A 16,447-nucleotide genomic window follows, 5' to 3' on the forward strand; every position below is an offset into this window, starting at 1 on the left:
AAATGCACCCTAGGACAACAGCTCGGGTTACCAGTCTTTAGCAGGAGATCCTGGAGCTGAGCCATTTGGCAGTCTTGGAGGTATCTGCAAGACTTTCTGGGAAACCCACTTTCCTGCAGAAAACCAGAGGTCCCGGCTGCTTCGCCTCGGCCTCGCAGGGCAGATCCGATCACCGCCAGCCGACCCGCCTGCAGCTGCGCGGCCGCGGGCTCGATCCCCTGCGCGGTGGCTGCAAACATTTGCGCAGCCTTTAGCACAACTCCCGAAGGAGCCCGCGACCTGGAGCGGGGGGAACCCTTTGCTCCTCGAAACGACTTTTTTGGGGGGGACCACAAGCCCTACGGGAGGGGGGCTGCGCTCGGCGGGGCGCCCGAGCCGGGGGCTGCAGCGAAAGCGGCGGGGGGGATAAGAGGGAGGCGCAGCGCGGGGGCGGTGCCGCCGGCAGCCCTGCCCGCGCCGCGGGGCTGGGGCGCTGCGCGGGGCGGTGCGGAGCAGCGCGGAGCAGCGCGGCCGCCCGCCCGCAGGGCTGCGCGGCTCCGGAGCGCGGCCGCCCGGGCTCGCGGAGCGGCGCTTCCAACTTTGCGCGGAAGGATGGCCTCCAATTTCAACGACATCGTGAAGCAGGGCTACGTGCGCATCCGGAGCAGGCGGCTGGGGGTGAGTGCTGGCCCCGCTCCGCGGCTCGCCTGGCCGGGGGGTTGGGGGGGCACCTGCCTCGGGTTTTTATTTTTTTAAATTTTTCTTTGCCCTCCTCTTCCGCAAACTGCGCTCTGCGGGTGCCTCCGGAGAGGAGACGCACACACGCGCAAAAACTTGGGGGGGGGGAATGGAGAAAAAGAAGGCATCTAATTGCATATATATATATATGTGTTGTGTACATGCGTATATGTACTATATGTGTTTTTCCCCACCGCCGAGACACGGGGGTCCTGCCTGCGGGGCAGGCTGCGCTCCCCGCCCGTCCCGGCTCTGCGCTTGGTGCCGCGGCCGGGCAGCGCTTGGGGCAGCGCCGCGGCCGGTGCCCGCCCGGGGGGAACGGGGCAGCGCCCGGTGCCGGCAACTTTGGGCCGGGGGAGGCGTGTGCGAGCGGGGGGCTCTGCCCGGCGCCGGGAGGAGGAGGATGGCCGGGAGGAAGGCGGCGGCTTGAGGGGTCGGCGCCCCGGGGGCTGTGCCGCGGGTCTCCCGCCGGGGCGGGCTGCAGCCGCTGGGGTCCTGTTCTTCTTTTACTACCATACGTTCATAGTTCTAGTTGTAGCTGCTGGATATACAGTAGTGGCAGGTCGGTTCCCTACGGTACCTTTTTCGGTGTTTGCTCTTTTAAAGCACAGCCTGTGCCTGCCCTTCCTGGGGTGCTGCTACCTGTCCTCTTTAACAAGCTACCCAAGCGGCTGGAGATGAGACTTGCGTGCTCCATGCCTCCTGTCTTGCTTCCCGAGCCTGCGTGGCTTGAGGGGGACTTGGAGCCAAGGAAGGCTTTGTGTATATAAAATGCTCTATTTGGTGTATTTGCCTCAGGACAGGAGAGTAACTCATTTCTAGTGGTTACCAAGAACTGATAGGTTATTGAACTGGCAACTGTGAATTATTCATAGCATGAATTTTACATTGGGATTTGTTACAGGGGGGTTTAACTGGAAGTTTTTTTTCCTGGCTTCTTATAACTAATGTTTCATTATCTTGCTATATCCATGTTCAATGGTTTCTGTACGGTTTTGGTAACCTCTATCTCTGTAGTTTGCTTAGAGACTGGAAAGCATTTTAAAATATTCCAGCAGGTAGCTTTTTAAGTGGAAGATGATATACCTGGATTTGCTGGGTGTAATTCATTCTTTATGAACTGTGTGATTCAGTGATAGATGGAGATAACTTTATTATGAGAGAACTTGCAGTAAATTTGGCAGGATTAGCATATTCTAACTATCCTGTTCTAACTGAAGCATTCAGTTTGTTCCATCATAAATGAAGACTAAGATTAAACGGTGACACATCTCTCCATACTGTAGCAGTGATACCTCATGGACCTGTGAATAAGGCACATCTACTGAGATAAGCTTAAACTCTGTTAAAGCATCTGACCTTCCTTTATCAAAGCTTTCCAAAACCCTCTTCTTGTGGGAGGATGAGGAATGTGTTCCTTGTCCTCTCATTATATGCAGATTTGACAGTCGAATGACAAACAGAGGAAGAAATGGAGAACCACAGTGAGCTTGTAGAAGTGGAACAAATGTTAAATGCTTTCTTTGAAAAGACAGTTTCTTTATTTAATCTTACTTCTTATTCCAAAGGCTTGTATTGTATTAAATGACTGAAAAAGAGTGAAAAGGGTGGTGGTGGTGGAAATTGATTCTGTGAAGAAGTCTAAGCAAAGTGCCAGAGAGTGGCCGTGGCTGTAGACCTCCTAAAATGAGGAGCTCTGCACTTGCCCTTAGCTCCAGGCTTGCTGTCCTGCTGGTGCTCCAGTGTTGCGGAGAAGGTAGCTCCGGCTGACCGTGACCCAGCTGTTGCCACTTTAAATCTGGTGGTAGAGGCCTGGGGCAAAGAAGCTGAGGTCACCTGTGCAAATCTTGATGCCTCCACATGTTTGAAAATAAATAGTCTTATTAACTGTAATGCTTTTCTCTCCTTGTAGCTCTCAACTTAGAGTATTGGTTCACTCACTAATTACGTGGAAATAAACAGTTGAAATATGGTCACAGATTCCTTCCTGTAACTTGCACTTTCTATAAGCTTAAGTTCAGAGTGCCCTTACTTACAACATCTAAGTGAAAGTGAGTACTTGGGTTAATTATGATTACCCTGAGCTCTTTAAATGCAATGTGTTGATTGCTGCAGCAGCCTAACTGTCAGCACTCACTTCTCAGGATGCAGCCGCAGCTATGGTGTCCCCTTGCTGCTCTGGGAATTGCTTTCCCTCCTTGATGCAGGTGTGTGTGTGCAAGGCTGATACTGAAGCTGGCTGAGCACCTGGTGTTGCCACTGGGCTTTAGGAAGAGCTTTATGCAATATTACTAGGTGGCAAATGAGAACTCGGCTCTTCAGAGGAGAAGGAACTATGCAGAGTTTGTTTTCTAGTAGCTAGACTGAGGAGGGGCATTACACCCCTGGGAGTTTGAGGTGACATTAGAAGGGAAAATATTTTTACAGACTTGAAAGTTTCCAGTTGAACACATTAAAAGAAGAACTTTATCCCCATACCATGAAAATTATAGGAAGGAGAAGCTTGCCTCCAGCCTTATGTAGGACTCCTGTTTAATTGAGAAGGATTTCAATACTCTGTGTGTGGTGAGATGTAAGTGGGAGTTATTAAAATACCTTCCAATATTATGGTGGCACAGCTATAATCAGTGAATTGTCTTTGTAGACTGAATTCAGCTCCTGAGTTTTCCTCTGTAATGCTATGGTAATTCCATCACCAAGGGAACTAGGAGTGGAGCTTGCATCTACAAATTATCTCAAGAAGTGACTTTTCAGAATAACTGGGGTGCAGGTGCTTGATTTGGAAAGAAAGGGATGCAGAAAAGCATCTTGCTCAAAACCAAGCTGCACTCCTGTAAAAGAAAAATGACAATTCTGATAGGCCCTACTTAATTTTAAAATCTAATTTGGGCCAATTATAGTTTTGTACCTGGACTATTTATGTACACTTTAAATATTAAATTTGCATATTTAATTTAATAGAATAGTTTCCATAGCAACACTGGTAGCACATGTGTCTTCTGCAGAGCCAAATATATCCAGAAGAAAGGGTGCTGTTCTTGATTCTTTCCACCCTTATAGGGGAAAATATAAATCCCTCAGCCAATGATATTTCTGTTATGTCATTAGCACTGACACACAGAGGAGACTGTCTTCTAGAAAACTGCTGGCAGTATAAATGCGCAACATTATAGGCTTCCTTTAAAAAAAATTTTATATATATATATATATATATATATATATATATATAATCAGCTTTGTTCCATGGGCAGTACTTCCTAGAGTGACCACTGGGCCTGTCTTTTGGGTAAGCAAATGCTCCGCTATGCTGAGTGCTTCTGCTTGCAGTCACCTTTGATCAGCTCGAAGTGCTTTATAACAATATGGGAAACACAAGAGTTTTGGTGGCTTCTGAACCTAAAATGATTTTTTGTCATTGTGATTGTAATGTCTTGTTCTGTGATACAGATGTGACCTTTATGGGGGGGGAAATATATTGTGGGGGATGTTTTCTGTCTTTAATAAAAAGTCTAATCCCTATATCTTCATTTTTAAGGAAAGGTCCGTGTGTACTTTTTGTGAACACACTTGGACTTTATTTTGGGCTGGACTGGTTCAACTGAGTGTTTAAAAAATTGGAACAGGAACAGATCTTTGAAACAGAGGACTTTGTTATGCTGGYGAGCCTGACTCTCAGCTGCTGTCGTTCTCAGGTTGTTAAACTGGTGCTGACTCAGATGCTCCCCTCAAAGGTGGTCCTCATCATCCACTGAGCAAGTAGATTGTGGTGCTCTTGCCCAAATGCTTGATTGCAGCACTCTGACACCACCTAAAATCTGTTGCTTTTATGAAGAGCAGGATGTGATGACTTAAGATTCCCTGGAAGATTTTTCAGAATGAAAACTTGCCCAAAGAGCCTTAAAGGGAAAGGGGCCCTCAGACTCTGAGCTCCCTTCCTCCCAGGGTGAGCTGTGTGCACTGGTTGCAACCTAACACTTCCACTGAGCTGCCTGTGATTAAAGGCTTAGCTTGCCATTCCTGCACCCACACCTAAGCTCTGCTTTGCTGGAAGGTGTGTTTCAAGTTTGAGGATTGTAGAGCACAGAAGCTGCTCTAAGGATGTCTTCTCCTGCCATGATTGCAACTGTAGTTAGAAGTAAGAGCTGCAGGCTCAGAGGGACAGCAGGTAATTCCCTGCAACCTTTGCCTCAGGCTCTGCCAGGGCAGGAGTGTCCTGGGGTGCAGGCCCAGAGCTGAGGTGCCATCTGTCCCCCACACAGGGCCTCGAAGATGGTGCTGTTCCCCTCAGAAGACCCCGTGGAGCCCATAGGCATCTGGGCTGTCCCTGCCTCCTGATATCTGAGAGATTGCTGGAGCAAGACGCCATGGGGTTAGCTGTCAATCCCTAGCTCTTGGTTGCTAGTAATACACTTGGAGTGTCTTATTGCATTAAGTGACACAGTGCTATTAGTGTCAGAGGGAAACATCTTTGATGAACTGCAACTGCCTTAAGCTGTATCCAGCTAAAAGCAAAATAGTGCTGGTCAGACAGAAGTGCCTTGGAGAACCAGCTGAGATGGGCTGGTGTGGAGCAGAGATGTCTCGGGTCAAGCTATGCGTTTTCAAAGCTGGGCAAAGCCTTGCAGAGTCTGGTTTGACTCTGCACAATACTTCAATGACTAGAAGCATTGGCTTCCAAACATGTTCTCTCATCTCTGCCTTCCTAGGAAACTAAGTACCTTCCTCCCATTTGATGGTTTGGCTGCAGTAGCCTATGTTACTGCTTTCCAGGAGATGTAAAATACCTTACTGAGTATACCTTAAGATAGTACAGGTTTGACTATACCCTTTCTCCCAAGCTTTGTCTACTATAAACACATCTGGCTTGGGTGCCAGTATTTCCATTGCATCCCTGTTTCTCTTCCCGAAAGCATTGATTTTTAAAGTCGTCAATAGAAAAGGTATATAAAGACTTGAACTTCATTCTGCATATGGTGATGTTTGACCTCTTGTGGTACAAGGTGGATCAAAGCTCTGCATAGGCRATATGGGGAGACTGAGTTACTGAACAATCTTCCAAGAAAAATTCAAAGGCAAGGATAGACTACATCCCTTAAAAATTTAAGGCTTAAAATAGATGTGGAGCCATCTACAGTAGTTTGTGCTCTCGTGCTCTTTCCGCTGTCCTCAAGCTTCCCTGTGCTGAAGCAGTCCCATCTGTCTTGCTAGTAAAGCCCTTAAACTATCTTTATTCTGAAAAACTGTCTATATGAAAGATCTGTGTCCTAACCTAATAGTAATCTAGGCTGAAATAAGGAATGAATTATGGTTAAAAATTTGAATGTGCAGTTTGCATATTGTGTTTCAGTTATTCTAAAGCAAAGGAAATATAATTCAGCAGTTGTGATGCTTTCTGCTTCAGCAAGCTTCTCTTTAACATGGAAACTACTTATGTTAGCTGGCTGACTGGCAAAATGATATTTCAGGTTGTCTGTGTCTTGATTCCGTGGCAAAGATGTAAGAATTGTAATTTTACAACTTCAGTTCACACAGTCATCAGAGAAGTAGCCTATCTGAGCTTATATGCACATTTTCAAAAAGGATTCAAGAAAACACTAAAGTTCAAACACATCTTAAAGCACAATAGGAAATACTAAAATAATTTGCATATGAGAATTAAGATTTGTATTCTAGAAGAAGATGAAATTTTTTTCCTTTAAAAAAGCATGATTATTAAAACTGGAACTGTCTAAGACAACATATGCGGTTGAATTAATATACATAGATTACTGCCTCTGCATGGCAAAAGTATTTAATACAAATAATCCTGGCCATTTGATGTATGTTAGAAAAGCCTTACAAAGCATTTGTCTTTCTGGAAAATATATTACCTGTAACATGTGATGTTTACAACCCAGAAAAGAATCTTAAACTAAAAATAATGTGTAGAACTTTCAAAATTGGACATTATTAACATGGAGCCTGATTTATTTTATGATCTCCATGGTTTTATGAAGGTACTTCTGCATATAATCATTGGAGGTCTGGGAGTTTGCTCCACAGTTTATATTACTATCGTATTGCTACAGGCTATTAAAAAATACTCATTTGGGAGGATCCATTGACTTTAATGGAGCTGTGCTAACAGCTAAATATCTGTTCCTAAAAACCAAAGTCTCTGGAAAGTCTTCATATATCTCTTTATCAGAGAATAAAGCACATGGAGAGGAACAATGTGGATTTTTTTTTTTTTTAACCTAACAGTTTCTTGTACCTTTGTCTGGCAAAGGAGACGCTGCTAATGGATTTCTGCAGATTCCTCCAAGTCTCATGAGGTGTCTTCCACTTTGCACTTACAGACGAGCCTCAGCACTGTTCTTGCAGTCATATCTGTTTAACAACACTTCTAATTAAATCCACAGTCTGCACAGCCTGCTCTGTGTTGTGTGTAACCCCATCTGTTGGAGGCACCTCCTTGTTATGCAAGGAATGATCAGCCTCATCTGTCTGTTAGAAAGTGGGTCCTCCATGGAAATTTGGGCCAGATCCACAAAAGGATCTGAGCACCCAGAGCGAGGGTTAGCTGGATTTTAGTAGCTGAGGTCCACAAGTGTGTTTCTGATGCTTGTGTTTGTCCATGCAAGTTTCCCAGGGATGCTAAGATCTGCCAATGTCCCCCAGGATGCTGACAAGCGTTGGGTTGTTCAGCATCTGGCATGTTCCTACAGTCCTGACTAGGGGCTTTTGTCCCCATTTGTTGGTGGGGGCTGATTTTGTGGAAGCAAATGTATAGAATGGAGTTTTAAACAGCTTTCACTATTTTTTTTTTTTTCTCATTATTTCTTATGATTAGGGTGCCCTTGTGTAAGTGGCAGGGGACAGCCTCCAAATACACCACCTGAGCATCTGGCTGCCCTTTCCAGAGGGGCTGGAAACAAAAATCTGACTGCTAAGAACTGACTCCTTGGAGGGGAGGGAAGGGGAAAAATCAGAAATTGTGCTTCTGAAAGGAACTGCATGCATCTTGCTGGTCCATGGATCAGCACGTAGCATGACATGAAAGGCGGCTGTGGCTGMCAGTGTTCTGAACACGGTCACTTAACGCTGCTCCAAACCAGTTTAACCATTTGTTCAAGTCCTGGTCATAGGAAAATTGGGGAGATAAAAATCAGTGGTAACTGTAAGAAGGCCTTTTATGAAAGATGTGATGACTGGAGCTACAAAAGTAGAGTTGTTCCCTCTTTAGTATTAACCTTGTTAAGGGCAGAAACTGGATCAGACTTCTTTGCTTGATGGGGCTGACTAGCCCAAAAACTCATAATCATGTCAGTGTGAAGGAATGTGGTATATGTGGTGTCCTCTGCTGCAGAACTAGGGCTCTCTTATAATATCCCATAATAGAAATTTGTAATAATTTGGTCTTCAGTGGGGCAGAGAATGGAGCTGAGTTCATGACTTTGTTGCTAGTTGCTTATTTCTAGGAAATGCTTGCTTGAGTGGAGTAATGTGAGCTGTGCTAGCTGCCAGATATTTCTGGACTGATTTTTAAGAACTCAAAGAAAAAAGAGTTGTTAGGTTTCTGGACTGCTTCCTGTCTTGACTAATACTTTACCTGCAATACTGAAGAATTTTACTATTTTAAAAAGCAAAAAAATTCAATGAAAATCAGGAGGTTTTTTTTTTGTATTTTAGAGTATTGCATGAAAACAGTGGCAGCATGCTGGATTTAAGAGGAGAAATGTAATTTTTTTTGCTGTAGATTTGTTTCTTAGAAAGTTTACATTAATGTTTACTGCACCACTTACTGTAGAAGTAGATGTGAAAACTTCTGGTTATTGCATAGAAGTTTGGAAAAACTTTCATATAAGGTTTTATTTAAGAAATCAAAAATGAGAAAATGGAAGTTTTTAGCTCCAGTTGAAATTGATGGTTGTCAAAAACTGGAAAGAGTTGAAGCTTTCAGGGTTTTCTGCTTCTACTGACTTCTGTAGAAACACCATTGAGAAGATTGCTGTTGAACAGTTAAAATGACATGCACTTTTACAAGTTCTGCCTAACACGGTTTCTGCAAAGCCTTGTGGGAGGAGCGATAAGATGGGGGGAGAGACAATCTGCAGGACTGGAACCATATGGTTAGAGACTGGTGTTTGAATAAGCATGCCAGAAACCTAATATGAGGATTTTGGAGTATGAGCTGTGAACACTGGAAACAAGAATAAAGCAAGACYGGGGTGTGGGGGGGGAGTTGTCTGCCTGTACCTACACTTGAAGCAGCCTCATTAATCACGCTCTAGTGTTCACCATACAGCTGCTCTCAGTCTGGAAGTACTGAGACAGCAGAGAGAAACTGAATATTTTCTCTGTACCAACTTCAACCTGCAAGATGTTAAGCCTGTTGGATACTCATATTTTTAGAAAACTGCTAAATAAGGTGTTGGAACAAATTCACATATATTAAGATTTCTTGGTTCATTTCAGTGGCAGCAGGGATAGGCTCTAGGACTCTTTTGAGCCTCTGTCCCTGAGCTGGGAAGGGGAGAAGTACGAGCAAATGTCCTGTGAGACCTGCTGCAGCTCCATCTGGCTGCTGGAGCTGGGTCTGTCAGCCATGGACAAGTTGGTTCCAGACGTCCTCTGACACAAAGTTAATGTGACGTTGAGTCTAATAAGTCAGTAGCTATCTTGATGGAGTTACCTCAAGTACTGAAGCAAAGGTCCTTGATGCCAAGATTGCGTTTCCAGAGTGAGCGGACAAGAGCTCTGTTGGGCAGCAGCTGTTCGGCTTGCATCATCTGCGCGTTGGACAAGGGACTGGCGCTCGGTGCTGTGTTCAGACCGAGCTGAAAGGAGGCTTTGCCTGTCTTTGTTTCTTATGATATCTTGACATTGCCTTCTAAAACAGAGCAGAGAAGCAAGCCTCTGATTTCCTTCCCATGGCCCCCACTTTTCATACTGTTTTTTCCTATCTTTGAGTTGCATTTTGGGGCAGCACCTGAATTTTTTGGGAAATCATTCATAGTCCAAGATGTTGTGATCCAAAGCTGACTCAAAACTGAGCTGGCAAACTTTGAGGTTTGTGTGCCTTGAAAATAGGCAAACCTGATCTTTGCGACTGTGTGCAGGCAAGCAAGACAGCCTAGGTTGGTTCAAGGAGACAAGCTTAACAACTTCTCTAACTTTTCCTGTGAAAGACAGAAGGTGCAAGATTATGTAGATCGTGGTTTGGAGTCTGAAATAGCAGTTTTGATGGTGACCTTTTAGGAATAGAAAGAGCAATTTTCTTTTTTGATTTTCCAGCATATGTCTTCCACTAAATTAGCTTCCATGTTTTCTTTCAGGTTCTCATTGTTTTGCTTCAAAAACAGACTGTCTGCCTGCCAAATATGGTTCCCTTCATAAAGGAGGTAACTAGTAAACAAGAGATTCTTGCCAATGCTCTATCTAGTTTCAAGGGTGGAGTTCTCGCTTCAAGTCCAGTGCACACCTGAGTGGGGTGCCCATGTTCTTCTGCTTTTATCTCAAACAATTCCCGCGTCTTCTGTCAGTCGCCTTTCCTGGCTGTTCTCCTTTCCTGCTATTTGCTTTTTCTTTGTTAGACAAAGGTCTGTACATCTTCTGCAGCTGGCTTCTAGCTGCTGTGCGTACAGAAGAATGCGCCAAGAATAACTGAATGGTGGGAAACCAATTGTTACAAGGTGAAGTTCCCCCCACCCCCGGTTGATGCCTTTCCATCGTCAATTTGTTATATAGTGTGAAGCTAATTCTGCTGCTGGTGTAAACTGGCATTACTCGATTGAAGGTAGATCGTTGATAAATTAGTACGTCTTGCAGTGTCTGTGAAAGCCTTTAAAAGAAAAGCAACAGATGTAAGGTCTGTGCCTGAGACTGACATCTTAATTTGATGTTTCTGTAGTTTTAGGTATACAGTGAGTGTTGATGGACTGTTCCTATTATCTTCTTGTCTGACTTCAGTGGTATTTCTGACAGCACTTGATGAAGGTTCAGGCTATTGGAATGAATATAAATTTTTTTATTTCCTTTACTGAAGATAATGTAACTTGTTTCAATTAAAAATATCAATACAGTAAAATCACTGGTGCCCTCCCCCCATAACCTTAATGTAGTAGATTAAGTTGTCCCTTTACTTCCTGTATAATGTTTATCTGGGGAACCATCAATGCTGTATGATCAGCAAAGGGAAAAACTACTCTTAATGGTCTGACTAATGCATCAGCACCGATGAAGATAGACGTTAACTGATTGTGCTGAATTTACCGCATACGAGTGAGCGGCATGCTCTTGGCACAGTGCTTCCATGGTAGAATGCAAGTAGCCATTCTGTTTAATGAAGCAGTGCAAAGTAAGAGGACAGTGTTGTGCTTAGCTTTCGTAGACGCTTTCTAGGCAGCACTCATACCTTGCTGAGGCTGGAGTCTGCCTAAATGTGAATGAACTCTTGAGCACTTTAACTTCTGCTACACTGAAGTGACACGAAAAATTAACGGAAGCTGGATTTGTCCCTTTGAAGTAATGTGAAGTCTGAGCAAATGCCATAGGACTGCAAAAGCAGGTGGGAAGTTATGTACCAGGGAAATATGGCTCCGGAATCCTTATTTGATCCGTCTCTCTTAGGAAGTAATTAAGAGTTTAAAAAAAAAAAAAAAAAAAAGCTGGCCTCAGTTACACCTTTGGTAGAAATCCTAGTGTCTAGTCGTTTTGCTTTTCAAATCATTGCTGAGAAGAAACTTGTGTGCAAGTTTTGGTTTACACTGTCTAAAAGCCTGGCATTATACTTGGAATGCGCTCTGACTGGAGAGAAGCAAGATGCTTTTAAGAGGAGACACTTTTCATCTGGTTAGTAGCTTTAAACATTCTGGCAGGGCAACTGCACTCCGTTATACGTGGGTTCATCAGTTTGTGCGCAGGAGCAAGTCCAGCTACTGAGAGCAGGCCCATGGGTTCGCTGTGCGACTCGAACCCTTTTGTGCGCCGGCCTTCAGTAATTCAGTGYGTTTGAGATCGCCGCTCTGAAGTCAGTGCGCCGTAGTGCTCGAAATGGGACGTGCGCTTCGATTGCTGCGGGCTCTTTCCTGCAGCAGCTTTGAGCAGAGCCTCGGTCTGTCTAGCAGTCTAGGCCAAATGATTTCAATTACTTGCTGCAGTCCTGTAAGGTAATGCTGAAGTGCTTGTTACCATGATTTAAGGGGCTGCAATTCTGTCACTCTTAACAATGCACTGTATTTTGGTGAAGTCCAACTTGCAGTGATTCACTTGGTAGCAATATTTGCTGTTTCATGCAAATTCATCTTAATTTTAAAACTGATCCAGCTCCCAAAGGGGTTGGGGGAATGACCCATGGCTTGCTGCGGGGTTGTAATGTCAGGAAAGAAAATGTGGAAGGAATAAGATAGGCTGACCTTGTGGCAGGGCAGTAGGATGGATTAACGGATACCTTGAGACTTATTTGAGGTGTGGAGAGAGAGAGAGAGAGAGAGAGAGAGAGTGTGTGTGTATGGGGATGGGAGGTAGTGTAAATTGTACTAAAGGATGTGACGTTTTCTGAAGCTTGCAGTTAAACTAGCTGGTGAATGGCAAAGAATGACAACAGACCAAAAAATACTGTTATCTCTGTTAGTTATTGGCTTATACAGCATTTGTCATCCTTGGCTCTCCAAGCAACACCTAAGGCATAGTGAGTGTCATTAACTCAACTTATCAGGTGGGCAGGTGGTGACAGGTACAGCTGAACAGCTCAGGTTATACACTGAAGACTGAGGAATTAAAGCCCTTCTCCCATTTCTGGCTTTGGGCTGCTGACAGTTTGGGGCGATCGGCAGAGATAAAGGCCAGGTTTGCATATACTTCCTGCCTTTCTCATCTCGACTTAGGTAGTCTTGAAACTGAGTCCAGCTCTGAAATGCAGCTCTTACAAATGATTGTGTGCTGTAGGAGGCTGAAATGAAGCCTGTTTCTCAGAGCCTGAACAAGCACAGCTCATCTCCGCATGCGGAGCGAGGCTGCCTGCGCCTTCTGGACATGGAGCTCGGGAGACATCCCTGTTCCAGCTGCTCTAACCAGGGAGCTTATGCTCTTGCCATAGTGGCGAGTTCCTGTTATTAAGATTAGTGCATATGTGGTCTGCAGCCTTTTTGCATTTCATGTGCTAATTAGCCAGCTCCATGAACTGTTAATGAGCTGTATCTATGCCATTTTCCTCTAGTTCCCACATAATTAGAGTAACCAAGTCAGATATTGAGTGACCAAAAAAGACCCAACCCCCAAACCATAATTCATGGTGGCACTTCAAGTTATGCAGCAGTTATCTAATCCAGGACAGCACTAAACTGGGTTAATTCACCAGCCCAGTCTAACAGCCTGACCCGGCAGAGCAGCACATCCGATGGGGCTCTGCGGAGCGCAGAGCCAGCCTGAATTGCCTGCACAGCCAGCTTTTAGTCTGCACGGAAACCTTTACTTTTTTTCCCCCCCTTCCTTTAGCTACTAAAGTCCTAGACTGATTTCTCACCTATCCAGTTTCATGCCTAGAATTAACTGTGCTCATATATAAAGCTTAGCAGATGTTCAAGGCACCAAATTGGATGCTTAGCTCCACTCTGACTTTTTTAAACTGTCACTAGCAAGTGAGGACTTCTGCTGTAAATGCTTCTTGGCACTGGGAGGCACTTTGCTCTAATGGCCTAACACAGCCCAGAGTGATAGCCTTTTCTGTGCCTGATGAAAAACTATTACTGTGAAGGCTGTAAGCCCATAAAGAAGGGCCTTGAAAGTAGGAGGATATTTTAGGTAATTATCTCTGTCTAAAGATACTGCATCCAACTAATGATTTCTGCAGGAGAATGGATTGGAAGTTGAAGTCTTGCTTTTAACTTTTTTCAGGTCCTGAAATGCTAGACAGGCACTAGAGAAATTGAAAAATGGAGTCAGGTTCTATATTTCCTTCCATCGTGTCAAACAGCATTGCTGCTTATACCTTACATCTACTGTGTAGTTTGTTACACACTGTGCAGTTTATTTACACAGGAGTTTGTTAACAGGTCTCCTGTAACTCGCTGTGTGTAAGGAATGCTTGCCAAAAGCCACCATGCGCTGAGTAGAGAAGGAAAAGAATAAATGACCCCTTTGCTGCATGCTTAGGATACTCATGTGGGATGAACAATTACTAAATAGCAGTTCTCTCTTCTTAATTTACATTTTACATTAAGCAGGTATCACTGGCCTGTTCTAGGTGCCAACCTGTTGTGTGTCCTGGTTGCTCCTAGCCTATCTTGGTGCATGTACTCAAAGTCCAGATGCTGTTGTAGGTGTCCTGCTGAGTCTGGCTTCTCTGCCCTGTCTGGATTGGGCCCGTAGTGTCCTCTTGAAGCCCTCCTGAAATCCATGGTGGAGAAAGAAGCAGACTTCTCTGATAAAGTGCTTCAGCACCTGGCTAGGATCCCTAATTAAGATGCTGCTAAACTCTGGACCTTCTGGCTGTTATGTGCATCAATAGTTTGAAGGGGGGACATTGCTTCTAAACTACCTTATTGACATTTGCAGGGATTTGCTGTAAAGGGTTCTCTCAAACTCCTGGGTGCCCTTTTTAAAAATTCTATTACCAAGGAGGAATGCATCTGGAAATCTTTTCCTGTCTTTGCATGAGCTCAGCCCATCTTGAAATCTGCCAAACTTGACCTGTGCCAGTGGTGACGGCAGCGTAGCATGGATGCGAACTGGAACAAAGGCTCCATTGCTAAATTGTTCAGTAATCTTGGGCAAGTAATTTTATGCATGAAAGGGTGGATGCAGGCAAGTCTTTCTATTCTCTGTGCTTAGATTGTGCCTCTCCTTACCCTGCAGTGAATCAAACTGAGCCCTATTTCATGGCAAAGAGCATTTCAGTCGCTGGGGGTGTTTTGGAAGTAAGTAAATCTTGTGTGTAGAATGAATCCCCCATAACCCTCAAAGACCCCAAAATGGAAAAAAACAAAAGTTCTAGTTGTGCATTTTGACTAGGGTGCCAAATGGGAATGACTCTCTAGCCTCACATCTGGCTCTCCAGCACTTTAAACTAACACTGGAGAAATGACAGTTCTGAGCCTGAATCTTTAATTAAAAAATACCACTTTAGGTTAATGCAATTTCAGCTGGGAGGGAGAAGAGTAGGAAAAAGTCCCATCCTGTTCCTTCGTTCCCGCCCCCCCCCCCCCGAAAGACTGATTAAAACACTTTATCTTCTAGATCAGCAGACTTGCTTTGTATCATGATTTAATGTGTGTGAATAAAAAGGTATATAAATTCATCAAGATCTGCCAAGCRTTTTTAGTTGTCCACTGTCTTATTCTGGCTAGTTCTAGCCAGGGTCAAAGTCAGGTTTTGTAACTTCATGGCAAAGCTTTGCAGTGTTGAGCAGTCTTCGCTTGTGCCTGTTCAGGATGCACAGAGATGAGGTTGCTGCTTCATTCCTATTAGCAACCGCAGATTGATTCTTCTTATTTTAAATATTGTTTCTGAAAATGTAGGGGAATGAGTGAGGTTTATTCATCTATATAAATCTTTCTTGAGGGAAGGAGGAGAAGTCTAGATTATTTTCTTTAGTTCCCTGGAGAAGAGGATAGCTTGATATAAAACAGCTTTGATTTATATAGTCATTATAACCTGATCACAATGAATAGTGCAATATCACTTGCTTGTAACACTAATATTAATGGATATTCTGGGAAAGTAAAATTGTCCTGTTGCCAAGTGCAGCTATATCTTTACAGACAACACGTGGACAACTTTGCTGCTTATTTTGCAAAGCCAGTGAACCAGTCTACTTCTCCATGCACTTTTAAAGTCACTCTAAACAAATTTCAGGTACAACTTAGGTACATTTGCAGCTATAATTCTTCCTGGTAATCTCTCTGCTTATAATTTATAGTTGTATTGTGTGGTTTTTTCTTCAGAATGAAACAGTGCTGAACACAGCTGCCAATAGTATATGGGGACAGTATCTTTATTTGAGATGAAGCAGAAGAGACAGCTGGGCTGGAGAAGTAGAGGCAAATCACAACCTTATGGAAGAAATAAAAGTATTTAGTTGGAGTTAGTGATGTCCCAGAAGAGTTGTGGAGTCTTCACTAGATTCCCCAAAACATCCCATTAAACTTGATGCATAAGGCGGCATATTTGGTGATGCCTAGACCTTTTTAATAGAAAGCTGTCCTCCAGCTGTTCACAGAAACAGCTACCTAATGGAGGTTTACTGTTTCAAACATGTCTGAGAAATGGATATAACTAAATGATTGAGTTACAAGCTGGATTTCTGGAAATATATATATATATATATTTTTTTTTAAATGCAAAGGAAAAAATTCTAGATCCAGTCACAAATGTGCACCTGCCCTGGAATTCTGTTTCAGGGCCCTTTACTACCTTTGAGTCAGAATAGTCACCACTGCCTCTTTTTACATACAGGAATTAAGATACAAATATTTAATGCTACCTGGCTGACTTAATGTGTGGTTAAAGAAAAAAACCAAACACCTCCCTGTTGGAAGGGATATTGTATATAAAATTCCAACCCACTGGTTGTTCCCTGACAAAGTTTAGTGCAAAAACCTCTCAATTTTCCATGTGCAACTGAAGTACTTCAGTGGTGAGTTGTCTACAGTCTTGGATAAAGGAACAGTGTGGCTTTTAGTACAAAGAAGCTGAGAACATACTATGAGAAATTGCTTATGTTACTGAGTTGTCCTTTAGGTTATCAGAA

The 16,447-nt window shown here is 43.8% G+C and overlaps 1 protein-coding gene across 1 annotated transcript in view; it reads left to right on the forward strand.

Moving 5' to 3' along the window:
* The first annotated feature begins 591 nt into the window (after positions 1-591).
* Positions 592-16,447, forward strand: part of DOK5 (docking protein 5) — a 44,610-nt gene continuing 28,754 nt past the window's right edge. The window contains exon 1 of the mRNA XM_026056422.1: positions 592-657. Coding sequence (XP_025912207.1) covers positions 592-657 — 66 coding nt within the window. The remainder of the gene's footprint in view (positions 658-16,447) is intronic.

Source organism: Apteryx rowi, unplaced genomic scaffold, assembly GCF_003343035.1.
Source record: "Apteryx rowi isolate R43461 unplaced genomic scaffold, aptRow1 scaffold_0, whole genome shotgun sequence".
In the NCBI taxonomy this organism is placed as follows: Eukaryota; Metazoa; Chordata; class Aves; order Apterygiformes; family Apterygidae; genus Apteryx; species Apteryx rowi.